General features: G+C 62.9%; 1 protein-coding gene across 7 annotated transcripts; it reads left to right on the top strand.

Moving 5' to 3' along the window:
• Positions 1-512: 512 nt before the first annotated feature.
• On the top strand, positions 513-14,592 carry ST3GAL2 (ST3 beta-galactoside alpha-2,3-sialyltransferase 2). Of its 7 annotated transcripts, none has more exons than XM_080411055.1 (8): positions 513-648; positions 9,156-9,436; positions 9,523-9,948; positions 10,085-10,278; positions 10,721-10,900; positions 11,088-11,133; positions 11,305-11,424; positions 11,740-14,592. In XM_080411055.1, the coding sequence occupies exons 3-8, from the start codon at positions 9,616-9,618 to the stop codon at positions 11,911-11,913; spliced, it is 1,047 nt and encodes a 348-aa protein (XP_080267181.1). In that variant the 5' UTR covers positions 513-648; positions 9,156-9,436; positions 9,523-9,615; the 3' UTR covers positions 11,914-14,592. The 7 variants fall into 7 exon arrangements, with proteins under 7 accessions (XP_080267181.1, XP_080267186.1, XP_080267183.1 ...); XM_080411060.1 differs by lacking the exon at positions 513-648 and adding an exon at positions 715-3,033; XM_080411057.1 differs by lacking the exon at positions 513-648 and adding an exon at positions 3,059-3,815.
• The last annotated feature ends 267 nt before the right edge of the window (positions 14,593-14,859 follow it).

The following is a 14,859-nucleotide window of genomic DNA, read 5'->3' as shown; positions in this document are numbered from 1 at the left end:
GGGTACCGGGGGATGCCGGTGTGCCGGAGGGGTACCGGGGGGGTACCGCGGGATGTCGGTGCACCGAGGAGGGGTAGCGGGAGATGCTGATGTGCCGGGAGGATGCCGGTGTGCCGGGTGGGTACCGCGGTGGGTACCAGACCAGGTACCCGGCGGGTACCAGGTGATGCCGATACTGCGGGTGGATACCAGGGGGATGGTACCGGGGATGCCTCTGTCCCGGACTGGGCACCGGAGTAGATCCCAGGGGGGTGCCGATGTGCCAGGAGGGGTACCAGGCTGGGCACCGGAGGATACCGACGTGCCGGGGGGTACCGGGGGGGTACCGGAGGGGTACCGGGCTGGGCACCGGCGGATGCCAATGTGCCGGGGAGGTACCGGGCTGGGCACCGGGGCAGCCCCTGGAGATGCCGGTGCACCGGGTGGGCGCGGCGCGGCCCCTCTCGCCTCCTACAAGTCCCACAAGCCCCGCCGGGCGGCCGAGAACTACATCTCCCAGGCTGCTGGGCCCGGCCCCCCGCCCCGCACGGCGCGGCCCGGCCCCGCACGGCCCCGCACGGCGCGGAGGGCGCGGCGCGGCGCGGGGGGCGGTGGCGGCGGCGGGGCCCGGGGGCGCCCGGCGGAGGGGCTATGCCGGAGCCGAGCCAGGTACCGCGGCGGGGAGCGGGCCCGGGAAGGGATGCGCGCACGGCCCGGCGCGGGGGACCCGGGGACGGGAGCGGGGATGGCGCGCTGCGGCCGGGGGCGGCTGCCGGGGGCTGCCCCGGTGCTGGGTGCTGCTCCCGTGCCGGTGCTGGGTGCTGGCCCCGGGGAGCGGGCGCCCGGGGTGCGCTGGATTGGGCCCCGGGGTGCTGGTCCCCGGGGGGATGCGCTGGCCCCGGGTGCTTGTGCCGGTCCTGAGGTGCTGGTCCCGGTGCTGGTCCGAGGGCTGGCCTCGGGGAGCGTGGACTCGGGCTGCGCTGGACTGGGCCCCGGGGTGCTGGTCCCTAGGACGATGCGCCGGTGCTGGGGTGCTAGTCCCTGTGCTGGTGCCGGTGCTGGCTCCAGGGAGCGCGCACCCGGGATGCATTGGATTCGGCCCCGGGGTGCTGGACCCAGGATGTGCTTCCTGGGGTGCTGGTCCCGGTGCTGGGTGCTGGCCTCGGGTATGTGCACCTCGGATGCACTGGATTCGGGCCCGGGGTGCTGGCCTCCAGGAGGATGCCCTGGCCCTCGGGAGGATGCACTGACCCCCAGGAGGATGCAGTGGCCACAGCCGCAGCCCGAGGCTGCTGCCGGGGAAGGTGCTTGCCCCTGGCAGGGGTGTCGGGACTGGTGCTGCTCCCCACAGCCCAGGGGAGCTGCCCCCCTCCAGCGTGTGCCCCACGCCAGTGCCACGGGGCCCTGACCCCGGGGGGTATTGGGGGCAGAACTGGGGTGGCCACAGATGGAACCAGGGCAGGAGCGGGGATGGGGACACCAGACCTGCAGGTACCCCCAGTCCCCACCAGTGCCCGTGTGCCTGTAAGGTCCCTCAGCAGCAGCAGTGTGACACATGGCTGCATGACACACGGTGTCCCTTGCCTGGGTGGCGGCGGCCAGGTTTTCACAAACACACCGCGAGCATCCCTGGGGACAGGTAGGAAACTGTGTCACCGGGCAGGGAAGTGTCCCTTGGCAGTGCCTGTGTGTGTGGGGTGCCGATGCGAGCATCGGTGTGGGATCCCATCAGCATCAGACCTGCTGGGATGTGCTGTCCCGGTGCCATCGGTGTTTCCTGGGCGAGGCATGGCTACTGGAGTGGGGCCCTGGCACTGCCAGGGGTCCCCATGGGTGCCGGGGGCTTGGGTGCTGCCGGCATGGGGGGGGAAGGTGAGGTTTTGCTCAGGCTCCAGCTGCGGAGCCAGAGCAGTTATTGCAAAGCTCCCAAATATTTCCCCGGAGCGAGGGCTCCCCAGCCCAGCAGGAGGATTTTTTGGGGGAGAGGATGGTGCTTGGGCAGCTCAGGCTGGAGGAAGGGCAAAAAACATGGCTGAGTGAAACCAAATAACATCAACCCCCCCAAACTTGCTGAGTTTCTCTCCAGGAAGGCGGGTGGGCTCTCAGCTGGTGGTTTTGTCCCCTGTTATCTGAGGGTCCCCCAATGGGCCAGGAGCTGGGGGCTCCCCTGTTTCCCCCCCCCCCGCCCCCAAGTGGTGGCCAGGGCGATGTGAGCGTGGACAGGGAGTCGCTTGGTGCTTGGGGCTGGCTTCTGCTTTTCCTTCCCCTTTTATCAGAGCCAGATGTTGCATCTGCAGTGGTGACGCTTGGGGTGGGGAGGGCCGCCTTGCCCCCCCGCCCCGACCACGCTCGTGCCTGTCCATCTGTCCCCATCTGGCAGGGAGCAGTGGCCCCGTGCCGGTGCTGTGCAGCAACCGCCGTCATAAGCCTTTCCCTCTGCTCCGAGCAGCTCATGGCGGTTCTGGGTGCTGGGGAATGGCAAGAGGCGCTCCGCTCGCCCACGCCGCGCCGGTGCCGGAGGCAGGCAGGCGGGGAGAGCCCCGGCCGCCGCATGCCGGCGGAGCTGGCTGAGGCTTGAATTTTCCTGCCCAAACAAGCTCCAAGCTTTTCAGGGAACAGGCTCCGGTAACACCGAGGGCGCGCTGGTTTCCCCGGCGGCGCTCAGCAGGCTGGATGCTGCCCAGCTTGGCCCACGCCGAGGTCCCAGCGGCTGTAATGGCTTTCCTCTCCTCCCGTTGCATTTCATTCTTGCAAGAGCGCAAACAGCTAATTGCTCTCCAGCAGCTCGGCCGGCTTCGGTGCCTCTCAACGAGCTGTGATTTATGGAAGCCCGCCAGTCTCCGGGGGGGCTTGGGATGTGGTGGGAGAGGCTGGGAATCTCCTCTCCCCGCCCTGCCCTGCTCCGTGTCGGGCTCCCGGGGATCTCTCAGCTCCGCGTCGCTCTTTGCTGTTGGCGTCTCCCAAAAGCTTTTTTTTTGAGACTGCAAGAGATTTGAATCCCAGCTCCATGGCAAAGTTCCCAAAGATACCCCCAAAACCGCACATGGATGAATGGTGAATATATATAAACAATTTTTAATATATATTTATATGCGTGTGTGATAGATGGATCTTTGTTTTTTCCGTACTGGATGAACAGTTGAGGGACAAGGCTCTAAAACAGCCCCGCAGCAGCTCGGGAAGCCAGCGCAAGCTGCAGTCACTTTGCTCCGGGTGCCACTGTGTCCCAGCAAGGGACTTCTGATCTGCAGCAGTAATTGGGCTAATTAGGAAAATGCAGATGCTCCCCCTTCTCCCTCGGTGTCCGAGCGGAGCCCCAGCTAGCGGAGAGGAGAAGTCAGGCTCCCTCGCCAGCGGAGCTGCTCTAATTTTACATGTAATGGGAGTCCCCAGCAGCAACTGGGCTGTACTGGGACCGATGACCTCTGGCCAGGGGAGCCTTTTATGACATCCCTGTAATAAAGTCTTATAGGTACAGTCTTCCAAACAAGTTCAACGGCCTCTAAGCACCGCCCGCAAGCAGAGTAAACCTTGGACAGCTTTACCGTGCCGCCCTGCCCTGTGCACCGAGTTTGCAGTTCTCTGCTCAGGTCGTGTCCTGGGGGAGAGAGGGGGGCTGTGGGTGGCAGCACCCATCAACCAGCCCTCGAAAGCCTTTGGGTTCCCACTGCCTCCCGTCCTCGGAGCTGCTGAGCCCCAGGGAGGGGGACAGCAAAGCGCAGGGGCCCCCGCGTCCCTGCTGGCTTTCCCTGGGCAAAAGGCCATGGCCGGCGGCAGCGGCGGCGCCTCTGCGGCGCGGCGTCCGCCCTTCCTGCGCTCCTGAGCATATTTTCCCGGTGAGGCACTAAGCGTGAACCTAACGGGCACGAGCTGGTAAAACAAGCCGTGGTGGTAGAGGGGGAGCAGTTCCCTCCTGGCAGGAGGCTTGGGGTGCTGCTGGTGGGAGGCTTGGGGTGCTGCTGGCAGGCAGACGCAAGGTGCTGCTGGTGGCTCGCTGGGTGCCGGTGATGGAGGGTGAGCGGGGGCCCTGCCCTTGCTGGGGAGCATTGCCTGCTATGGCGTGGCCATGTCCTTGCAGGCGGCTGAGGATGGGGGGAGACCAATTTGGGGGTGTCTGTGGGAGGCAGCCCTGCTGCGGCAGGTGGGAAGGGGGGCACGGGCTGGGCAGACCTGACTGACCCCAGCTCGTGGGAGGACGAGATGGAAATGTGGCCAGCAGTGGGTGGCCAGCTCCCCGCAGGGCCCGGTGGCTTTGTACGGGGGGGCTGGGGGAGGACGGGGGAGAGGAGGAGGCAGAGGAGGGTGGTGAGCCCTGGGCTCTGCCTTCTGTGGTCCACAGGGGGCTGGCTGGCACCCCCACCCGCTAGCCAGCCCTGAGCCTGGCCGCTCAGTGGGACCCACCTCAGTGGCACCTGACCCTGTGGTACCTGACCCAGGGGCTTGCTAGCACCTGATCCAGTGGCACTTGATGCTGTGGTACGCGACCTGGTAGCTTGATGGTACCTGATCTGGTGGTCCATGACCTGATAGCTCAGTGGTACGCGACCTGGTGGCTCGGTGGTACCTGATCTGGTGGTACTTGATGCGATGGTATGTGATCCGGTGGCTTGGTGGCACCTGACCTGGTAGTACATGACCTGATGGTTTGGTGGTACCTGAGCTGGTGGTCCATGATCTGATGGCTCAGCGGGACGTGACCCAGTGGCTTGGTGGTACCCACCCCAAGGGCTACCCCTGGCGTGGTACCCGACCTGGCAGTACCCGAACTGGTGGCACCCAGTCTGGTGGCTTGATGGTGGCTGGCTCGGTGGTACCCAGCAGCTGAGGCACTTGGTGCAAACTGGGGACTCTGGGGTGGGTGCTGGGGGCGCAGGGCAGCAGGGCTGGGTCTGGCCCTGGGCTCTGGCAGCACTGGGGGCTGGGGGGGCAGTGTGTCCCCGCTGTATCAGGTTGAGTGGCGAGTCCCCCTCCCCGCCTGTCCTGCCTCGGGGAGGATGCTGCTGCTCCCAGCACAGCGAGCATGACCCTGGGCTTGTCAACCCCTCTGGAGCGCAGGGGCTGGGGGTCCCCTTTTCCCCACAGCTGCCCGAGGAGAGCTGGGGGGCTGCGGGGAGCTGGCAGAGGGTAGGGGAAGTGGCGCTGGCAGATGGCCGAGCAGCGTCCCTTCCCAGGGACGGGGGCATCAGCTGTGTGGGCTGGCACACGTGGCTCGCCTGTCCTGATGAGTCCGTGCATGTGAGCTGTGGGGGCGGTTGGCTGCTTCTGCTGCTTCTGCCCATGTGTGATTTTTTTTTTTTTTTGGGGGGGGGGGGGGGGGGGGGGTGGCCAGACAGGCTCTGCAGCCAAAGCTCCCCACGCCCAGCATTGCCCCCTTGGGCAGCGCAGAGGGCTGGGCTGGAGTGGGTGCCCTATGGGGTCCCCACTGTGCTGTGGTTGAGCTGAGGGGCTTGAGATGCTGCTGGACCAGTCCCTGCAAGCCCCATCCACCAGTAAGGGTGGGAGCATCCCTTTCTGAGCTTTTCCACTGCTGGCACCTCCCCTGTGCCACCACATCCCATAGGAAATGGCCTTGGTGATGTCTGGCTCCATCCCAGCTCCGTGCTGGGGTTTTGGCTTCCCCTGCTGTGGGATAAGCCAGAAATAAACACCTCTGGGTGCCAGGTGCAAGGAAATGCTGGAATTGCTGCCAGTGCCAGCCTGGGGTGCAAGGAGGGTTTAAGGCATGGGAAACCCAATTAACTCAGCTCCATTAGCTGATTGAGCTGGCTGATAAGAGTATGATTAATTAAAAGGATGAAGAATAAGTTACCGGGTCCTCGCTGCTCTTGGGGTGCGGTGATGGCTTAACCCATGAAATTGGCTTCTCCTGTTAATACCCAGTGCCCGGCTGCCACCGGCTGTCAATGCTCCATGGCATCGCTCAACGGCAGGGAGAAACATCCTTTTCCCAATGCTGAGTTTGTTCCCTGCTCCCTCTCCCATCCAGCTTCCAGGGAGGAAAAAAAGAATCAAAGGGAAAATACAGTCCCTCCAGATGGGTGACATGGAAAGGACCTTTTTAATTAACTGTGCTTTTCTTGCCGGGGCTCGGTTTGGCTTTGGCAGCCAAGTAATGCCGAAGGACGGGAGTATCGTCCCTTCCCACGCTGCCCCCGGCAGATTCCTGCTCGCCGTTCCCAGCTAATGTGAGCTGACGGCCCCGCTGAGCAGGGGTGCTCCTCAGTGTGCTCCCTAGCTACAGCAGCGCCTGGGGGCCACGGGAAAAAGCAAATTGCAGCGGTTTGATGAATTTTTGTAGTAATCCTGCTCACTGAAGCCGGGCCTGAAACAAGGACAGGTGGCCACTCGGTGTTCCTTTCTGGCTGGGGCTGAAGGAGGTGGGAGAAGACTCAACTTGCTTCCACTCCCTCCTCTTTCAAAAAAAAATCCCCTACAGCTCACTTTTTCCACCCGTGACAGCAGGAGGGATGGTGGTCCAGGGTGGGGGGTCCCTGCACGCTTCTCCCTCCTCTGTCTGCAAAAGCCAGGCGCTGCTGCAGCACCCATGGTTCGGCAGTGGTCGGTGATGTCCCTGCACAGGGGCCATGGCATGGGGACACCTGGACACCCAGGGGTGCATTTCCCAGGGGAACTTTCACCCCCAGCATCCCTGGGAGCAGTAGCAGCCGGTGCAGGCAGCGTTGCCTCTGCTCCCCTCCTCTCCCTGCCCTAAGCAGGGTAACATCCCATCGCCTGGTGACGGCTCCTTCCCATGCCCAGCTCATCATTTACCGGCAAGGGAATTGGTGCCAACAGCCTCAGGATATCTTAGAAATGAGCAAACAAAGCCAACAAGACCTAAAAAAGCCAGATGGGGATGTGCTCGATGGCATTATGGCTGATGGGGAAGGGGAAGGCATCCTCCGGGCCCCGGAGCTGCTGGTCATATCGCTGTAGTGTTCACCCTGAAATTAAAGATTATACATCCTGAAATGAAAGATTATATGATTGGAAAAATCATCCAACTGAAGAAGCAGTGGAGCGATTTGCCAGGACCTTTTAATAGCCTCACTTCATTATCTCTTGCAATCAAAGAGAAACTCATGTTTGATGAGCACTTGGTCTTCAGAAGGCAATTAAGGAGACCTGGGGATGAACTGGGGAGCGGGAGGGTATTTAATGGTATCGCCAGTTTGCCGGGCTTGCTCACCACCGAAGAAATCCTGAAATCCCCTGTTATTGTAAGAAGGAAACATCAAAACCCGGTGCAAAGAGTCCCTGCGGGGCTTTGTGTGGCGGAGGCAGGTTGGGTTCGACTTCGGGAGGTGGCAGGGAGGTGCTGGCTGGTGCTGAGCTACATATGGATACATAGGTGCCACGGCCCTGCTGGGGTCTGTAAGGAGCAGGGCAGATGGAAATAGCCCCCAGCCCCTGCTGGGAGAGCGATGACTCAGATAAGCCGCTGGTGTTTAGGGATGCTGTAAGGCGCGGGAGCTGGAGGATGGTTTTTCCCTGCCTGTGGCCGGGGGCAGCGGTGGGAGGCCCCGGGATGGGGCTGTACAAAACGCGTTCCAGATGCTGGCAGGGCTGGGATGCAGCAGGCAGGACCCGGGCGAGGCTGGGGAGCCGGAAAGGGATTTTTCCCCCTTTCACCGGGAACAAAAATACCATGAGCACGTGATAGCCGATTTCCTTTAGCCTTTAAAAAGCCCCGTGGGATGGAGAGCAGCGGGAAGAGGGGAAGGGGATCAGCCCATCCTGCTCGGCGTTCCTGCCACGTCGCAGCTAAAAAAAGCCCAGAATTTGCCTTTTACCTCCCAAACCTTCCCGCCTTGTGCATCCTGGGGGCGGGGGGGGGGGTTATAGCTTTTTACTGGCTTTCTCCCAAACTCCCCTCAACGCAAACCCGCCGTTTAACAACCACCCCTGCTTTTTCCGCTGGCAGCAAGCCACGGAACTCGTTCTCGCCGGCGGTGCATGTGCCGTGGAGGCGTATTGAACCCCCCCCCGCCGCCCCGAGCCAGGAAAAAAAAAAAAAAAAAAAAAAGACTTGGACAACGATCGTGGACGGGACGTGCACCCGTTTTCTGGCTCTTTCCTTTAGGGGCTGTTGCTGCTCGGAGAAATGTTTGACGGCAGGTTAGCGATGGGGGCAGGGGCCGGCTGTGCCTGGCGGCGCGATGGGCTGGGGGCGGGTTTAGTCTGTGCTTGGGTCTCCCCCATCCCAGCAAGGAGCTTTTTGGGGGAGCTCGGCAGCCTCTGTCCCTGGGAAGAAAGCCCGCGTCTTCCGGAGGATGTTTTTTTATAGGAAAGCAGCATCCCGGGGCCTGCCAGCTCCTAATTAGCACTGCCGGCCTCAGCATCAGCCTAACTGGGGCTAGACCCGAGCTGTGGAGGCAATGCTGCTGCAGGGTTTGGCCTGGGGGGGTCCTGCCGTGGCACCCCCCTCTGCAAAAAGCCCTGGAGGGGTGTCACATCTCCATCCCCCGGGGTGACGGGTCCTGCCCCAGGTTAAAAGCGGATTTTCAGCCTTTTTTTTTTTTTTTTTTTGGCTGAGGAAGGGGGGGTCTGGCTTTGCCCCCCTGGCTCGGGGGGCTCAGCCACTCCTCCCGTCCCTCCCTGGGCGCAGGCGCCAGCACCTCTGCCCTGGCTATTTTTACCCAGCGGGATCACGAGCGAGCGGGTGACCTTCCCCGAGGGACACTGCCACGTGGGGGGGGCACAGCCGCTGGCGTCGGTGCCCGGGCACCCGCCGGGCTGCGAGGCGGCTGTTTCCCGGCTGTCTGGGTGGTGGCGGCAGCCGGCGCGGAGGCTGCTGGAGGGGCTGCTCGTGGCTCGATAGAGAAGGAGGATTGAGCCTGCAGAAAGGAGCCGCTTGTTTGGCTCTGGAGGCGAGTTCATGGCTGAGCCTTTGTCTGATGGATGGGGGGGGGGCACAGCCTGGGAGCTGCTGAGGAGCTGGCGTGGATGGCGATGCCGGCATCCCGGCTGCCTTTGCACCCTGTGCCTGCTTGTTCCCTTTGGGGACGGCTCGTGCCCCACGGCCCCCCGCCAGGGACAGGCTGCGGGGCATTTTACAAAGCTCGACTGGGACTAAACCCCTCAGCCCCCAGCGCCCCCCTCCTGCCTGGTGCAGCCCCCCAGCTCTGCCATGTGCATCGCCGTCTCTTAACCTGCCGCCCCCCTTCCCGCTCCAGGCCGGTGCTGTGGCTGCGTTCCCGAGCCAGCGGCGGAGGGCAGGGTGCCAGCGGATCAGCTAAAGCCCAGGGACGATGAGCGCTGCCGCGGCCAAGAGCCAGCCAGGGCCGGGACCCGGAGGAGCCAGCAAGGCGCAGTGCCACGGCTGAGGCCAGCGTGCTGAGCCGTGCCGGACCCCGGTGCCGCCGGCTGGCAGCAGATGCTCTCTGCCCGGCACGTGGAGCCGCCGAGGGCCCTCGCCACGGCCGGGCCACGCGGATGGAAAGCTGCAGCCCAGCAGGTAGGAGCCCAGCGCCGGGGGCTTGTGGCAGGGCTCCGCGTCCCCCCTGCCACCGCCGTGGTGATTTAAAGCTGTCGGTCCTGCAGGGAGCCCCGCTGGCCGGCTGACGCCATCCTGCGCCCTATGCCCGCGCCCTATGCCGGAGCGGGCGCCCTCCCTGGCTCAGCCGCCCGCCGACCATGAAGTGCTCGTTGCGCTTCTGTTTCCTCTCGACCGCCTTCCTGCTCGTCTTCGTCATGTCCCTCCTCTTCACCTACTCCCACCACAGCATCGCCTACCTGGACCCCGGCGGGCTGGGCGGCATCCACCGAGTGAAGCTGGTGCCTGGCTATGCCGGCATGCAGCGGCTCAGCAAGGGGGGGCCGTACCCCCGGGGCTGTGCCTGCCGCCGCTGCCCAGCCGAGGAGGCCGGCGCTGCTGAATGGTTTGACGGGCGCTATGACGGTGCCGTCTCCCCGGTGTGGACCAAGGAGAACATGGACCTGCCGCCTGACGTCCAGAGGTGGTGGATGGTGAGCGAGGGGTCCCCATGGGTCCCCCAGCCCCAGGGAGCGCCACGATGTGCTCCGGCACGGGGTCCAGCCTTCTCCACTGCCGCTGAGGCGGGGCCGCTGGTTGATTCCCTCCAACCTCCTTCTCCCCCCGCAGATGCTGCAGCCCCAGTTCAAGTCCCACAACACCCACGAGGTCCTGAGCAAGCTCTTCCAGATCGTGCCAGGCGAGGATCCCTACCGCTCCCGCGACCTGCACCGCTGCCGCCGCTGCGCCGTGGTCGGCAACTCGGGCAACCTGCGCGGCTCCGGTTACGGGCCGGAGATCGATGGACATGACTTCATTATGCGGTGAGGGCAGGGGACCGCTGCTGGGGGCACTGCCCGCCTGCTCAGCCCCACGGGCAGCACGGAGGCGTGGGGTGATGCTGGCAGCACCCGGGGGTGCTGAGCTCCTGCTGTGCGCCACAGCAGCATCTCTCCAGGTCTGCTGTGTGATGCCGGAGGGGCTGTGCCTGTGTTGTACGCCACAGCCACAGCCCGGCTCCAGTTGCTCGGTCAAGGAGCCCATCATGGGTCCCACCAGGTGCTGGGATGGGTGGGAGTGGGTCCAGCCCTGCCACCTCCCCTGGGCTGGCTGGGGGGTACCCTCAGCTCATCCCAGAACCCTGAGCATCAGCGGGCTGGGAAACCGCTCCTTGGCTGCGCTCAACAGCTCGCAGGGGACACCCGTGTCATCTGCAAGGGACAGGGTGGCTGGGAGGGGGTGCCACCTTCCCCACTCTCTCCCTAGGATGAACCAAGCCCCCACGGTGGGTTTCGAGGGTGACGTGGGCGGTCGGACCACACACCACTTCATGTACCCTGAGAGTGCCAAGAACCTGCCCGCCAATGTCAGCTTTGTGCTGGTGCCCTTCAAAACCCTGGACCTGCTCTGGATCGCCAGTGCCCTCTCCACTGGCCAGATCAGGTTGTAAGTACCCATCGGGCACCGGCAGCACCAGGCTGGATGCTTCCCGACCGCGGGGCTGCTCCCATGGCAGCAGCGGGGACCCACCAGTTCCTCCCTCCTGGAGAATCCCCTGGCGCCGGTCCATGGCCAGCTCGGGCTAGGGGACACGGAGCCCCTGGGAACTCACCTGCCTCTGCTTCTTTCCCAGCACATACGCGCCTGTGAAGCCTTTTCTGCGGGTGGACAAAGAAAAGGTAAGGGAAGGCTCATACCTGCTGCTGCCATGAGCACCCGTTTGGCCATGGCCCCCCTCACCCCACCATCCCCCGGGGTCCCCGTGCACGTCTCGGTGCTCCTTCCTGGGGTGCCAGTGCCAGAGGGAGCGTGGCCAGGACCCCAGCACTAACCCCAGCGCCTCCACCCAGGTGCAGATTTACAATCCTGCCTTCTTCAAGTACATCCACGACCGCTGGACGGAGCACCACGGGCGCTACCCCTCCACTGGCATGCTGGTGCTCTTCTTCGCCCTCCACGTCTGCGATGAGGTGGGTGACAGCTCCTCAGGGTCCTCCTCTGGGCTGTGGGATCCTGGCTGGCATGGGCTGGGTTTGCTGGGATCCTGGACCTTGCGGCGTTAAGGAGGGAGGTGGCTGCTTTGGGTTCAGCTGCAGCGGCTTCATCACTTGCTCTGGTTGCCCGACACCACGGTGATGGACACCCTTGAAGGGTGGGGGGGACATGCAGAGGGATGCAGTGCGGTGTGAAATCCCCCCAGCAGCGCCGCAGGTGCTTGACTGAGGGGGTCCCCAGCCCAGCAGGGGGGTACAGGTTGGCTCACCCCCCCCTCCTTACCGCTCCAGGTGAACGTCTTTGGGTTTGGCGCTGACAGCCGGGGCAACTGGCACCACTACTGGGAGAACAACCGCTACGCCGGGGAGTTCAGGAAGACCGGGGTGCACGACGCCGACTTCGAGGCGCACATCATCGACATGCTGGCCAAAACCAGCAAGATCGAGGTTTACCGGGGGAACTGAGGGCTGCGCCTCCTCCGGCTCCCCTGCGCCGGCCGGGTCCCGGCTGCCCGTGGGGCAGAGGGCGAGGGTCTCCCGGCGGCCTCAGTGATGAGTGCCGGGTGGGCAGCGCGGCCCCGCGCCACTGACGGCGCCACCCTGGCGAGATTTGGTGCCTCCAGCAGCCAATCAGGTTCAGAGCTAAAGGAGACTTTTTGCTTTCTTTTTTTTTTTAATTATTATTATTATTATTATTGTTATTATTATTATTATTATTATTAAGAAACCCAGCTGAGAAAGGATTTGTAAACACAATCAATGACTGAGCGGGCGGCAGGGGTGTCCGCCTCACATTTCTTTACAGTCAAACCAAATGCTGCTCTTTTTAAAACAAGACAACCCCCACCCTGATGCTGGGTGACTCTGGGCAGCGCCCGAGCATCATGTCCGGGCCAAGGGAGCCGCGGTGGCCAAGCAGCCTTGCCAGTGGAACCAGCTGCTTCTTTCTTCCTTTAATTTGGATTATTTTTTTTTTACCCACCTGAGGCAGCCGCCACCATTGCTTGCCCCGGGAGGAAGGCTCCTGGCATCCCAGCGGGTCCCGGCGCAGCTGGCAAGCGCGTGGACCCACCGCATGGAGCCGGCGGCTGCAGGAAGCCGACCCTCGCCCGTGCTCTGCTGCAGGCTGGTGGCTGCTCACAGCCGGGCTGGGACAGGGAGAGGAACCCCGGCTTCGAGGCTGGGCACCCGCGCCCCTCTGCCTGAGGATTGAGGAGGGGTAGGACGGGTGGCGGGGGCGACTGTGCACAAGGCAGCTAAGAAACCCGCAGGAGCGGCAGCCCCGCATGAGCTCTGTGAGTGCTCGCAGGATGCTCAAGGGATGCAGGATGCAGCGGTTGCGGGATGCAGCAGCGGGTCCGGTTCCACCGGAGACAAGATTTCCCTTTGCTTTCGGGCTGGGAAGAATCCAGATTAGAGATAGCTTTAGTGGGCGAACAAACCGTGCTTTTGCTTTTGTGTTGCTATAAACAGACAGCTCTGGTGAGAAGCTGAAATCCCAAAGTCTTTGCTCCGTTTGTGAGGGTGGGGCTTGGTTTACACCAGTCTGGTACAACCGGTGCCCTCAGGGTCCCCGGGGCTTTTCAGGCTGGACAGGCTGCCCCACGGCACGAGACAGGGGGTGCAGAAGGAAACTGCCTCCCCAGAGGTGTAATTAAAACCACTTTCTTTGGAGCAATCAGGTGGGTGGGCTTTTTCTTTGTGGGAGATGCTGGAAAGCTCAAGAAAAAGGCAATCATGGAAAAGGTCCCCTGGAGAGGGACCTTCCACCTGCACAGCCGGTGATGGCGACGGGTGCTCAGCGCGGTGGTGGCACCAGCCCCGTGGTGCCGGGACTGGGGCAGGGGCAGCCCTGCCCGCACCACCTGGTTGCAATAGCTGTTTGAGGAACAATCACCATAGGGTTTTTGGAGGTGTTTTTTACCCTTTTGTACCTGGCTTTTCCGTAGCAGCCTCTTACCTGTTTTCTCTGCTTCAGTTTGGTTGTTTTTCAGGGTTTTCTTCATTTTTTTTTTTTTTTTTTGAGGTTTCTCTCTGCAATCATGAAACATGAGGGTTTGGGGCACCTGGAGCAGGCACTGAGCATCCCCTGGGCTGGGGAAATTAATCTTTTCTGTCCGCAGGGCTTTAAACCCCTGAGTTTCGTGGTGGGTTTTGGTAGAAGCGGTGCCGCCCCGGCGCGAGCAGCCTGCCGCGACCGCCATGGCCAGCCTCCAACACTGCTCCCAACCCCGCGCCACGGAGGCAGGTTGGAGCCCTGGTCTCCACCTTCCTGGGTTGGTTTTTTCTAGGGGAAGAAAACTAAAAAACCCCACAAAACCATGAGCAACAAGAGTGCCTTGACCATCTCCTGTCAGCCACGCTGGGCTGTGCCCGCCGCCGCGCTGGCGGTAGGGGCTCGGCCGATTTATCTGACAGTCGAACCTGCTTCCCTCCTCACGACGGGCTGGATCTGAGCTGGGAGGTGCTGCTTGGAGAGACAGGGACACATCCAGGCCACCATGCCAGTGGCTGGAGGGGCCAAATCCGGCGTGATGGGGCTGGACCAGCTCCTGCCGTGGGCTGGGCAGGGCCAGGCCAGACAATCACAGGGCGAGCGGAGGCGCTGGGTACCAATCGCGCTGGCAGCACCGTGCCAGCACCCTGCGAAGGGCACGCTTGCCGCTCCTTGCTGCCCTGATTTTTTTTTTTTTTTTTTTGGCTAACTTCCTTCCTCTACTCCGCTTTGTTTTAATTTTTATTTTAATTTTTTATTTAAGCTGTCCCGCTAGGACTCACGACCACTTCTGTTTCTCTGGCAGCGCGGCCACCGGCAGGAGGAGGGGGCCGCGGGCGCATCGCTGACAAGCACCACTGTACTGTACATAGAGGAGATGTAGGCAGAGGCTACGGGCAGGGGGCGGGTGGGGGGGGGTGCCCAGGCTTGCCCACCTGGCAGGGGCAGTCTTCATCACGGGTGCCTGATGGAGCACCCATCACCTCCCACCCCGCCAGGAGAGGGAGAGACCAGTGCTCCGACCTCAGGCCGGGAGCAGGCGGGTGGCTTCACCCGTAGCCTCTGTGTACATAGGTACTTCTGCACACAACTGTCTTAAAACAACTTTTTTTTTTTTTTTTAAAGTCAATAAAAACCACGCATCGGAACCGCTCTGCGTTTTCCTTCTGGTAGCCCTGCCTGCTGTGCCTTCACCTGCACCCAAGCCCAGGCGTCGGTGTGGTTGGGAGAGGAGGGAGAGGGAGCGGGAGGGTTGGTGGGGCTGGGGGGATGCTCTGCTCGCCCTCCGTGTGGGCTGCGACTGATGCCCTTCCACTGGGGCAGGAGCTGCGCGTGGCCCCCCAGGTGCCGCACAGAACCCCTCTGGCCAGATCCTGCTGTCAGGTGATGCCACTGCTCGCGCCGACCCTGCAGCC

The sequence above is a fragment of the Falco punctatus genome (genome assembly GCF_963210335.1).
Source record: "Falco punctatus genome assembly, chromosome: 14".
Lineage (NCBI taxonomy): Eukaryota > Metazoa > Chordata > Aves > Falconiformes > Falconidae > Falco > Falco punctatus.
This window is presented reverse-complemented; position numbering and strand designations above follow the sequence as displayed.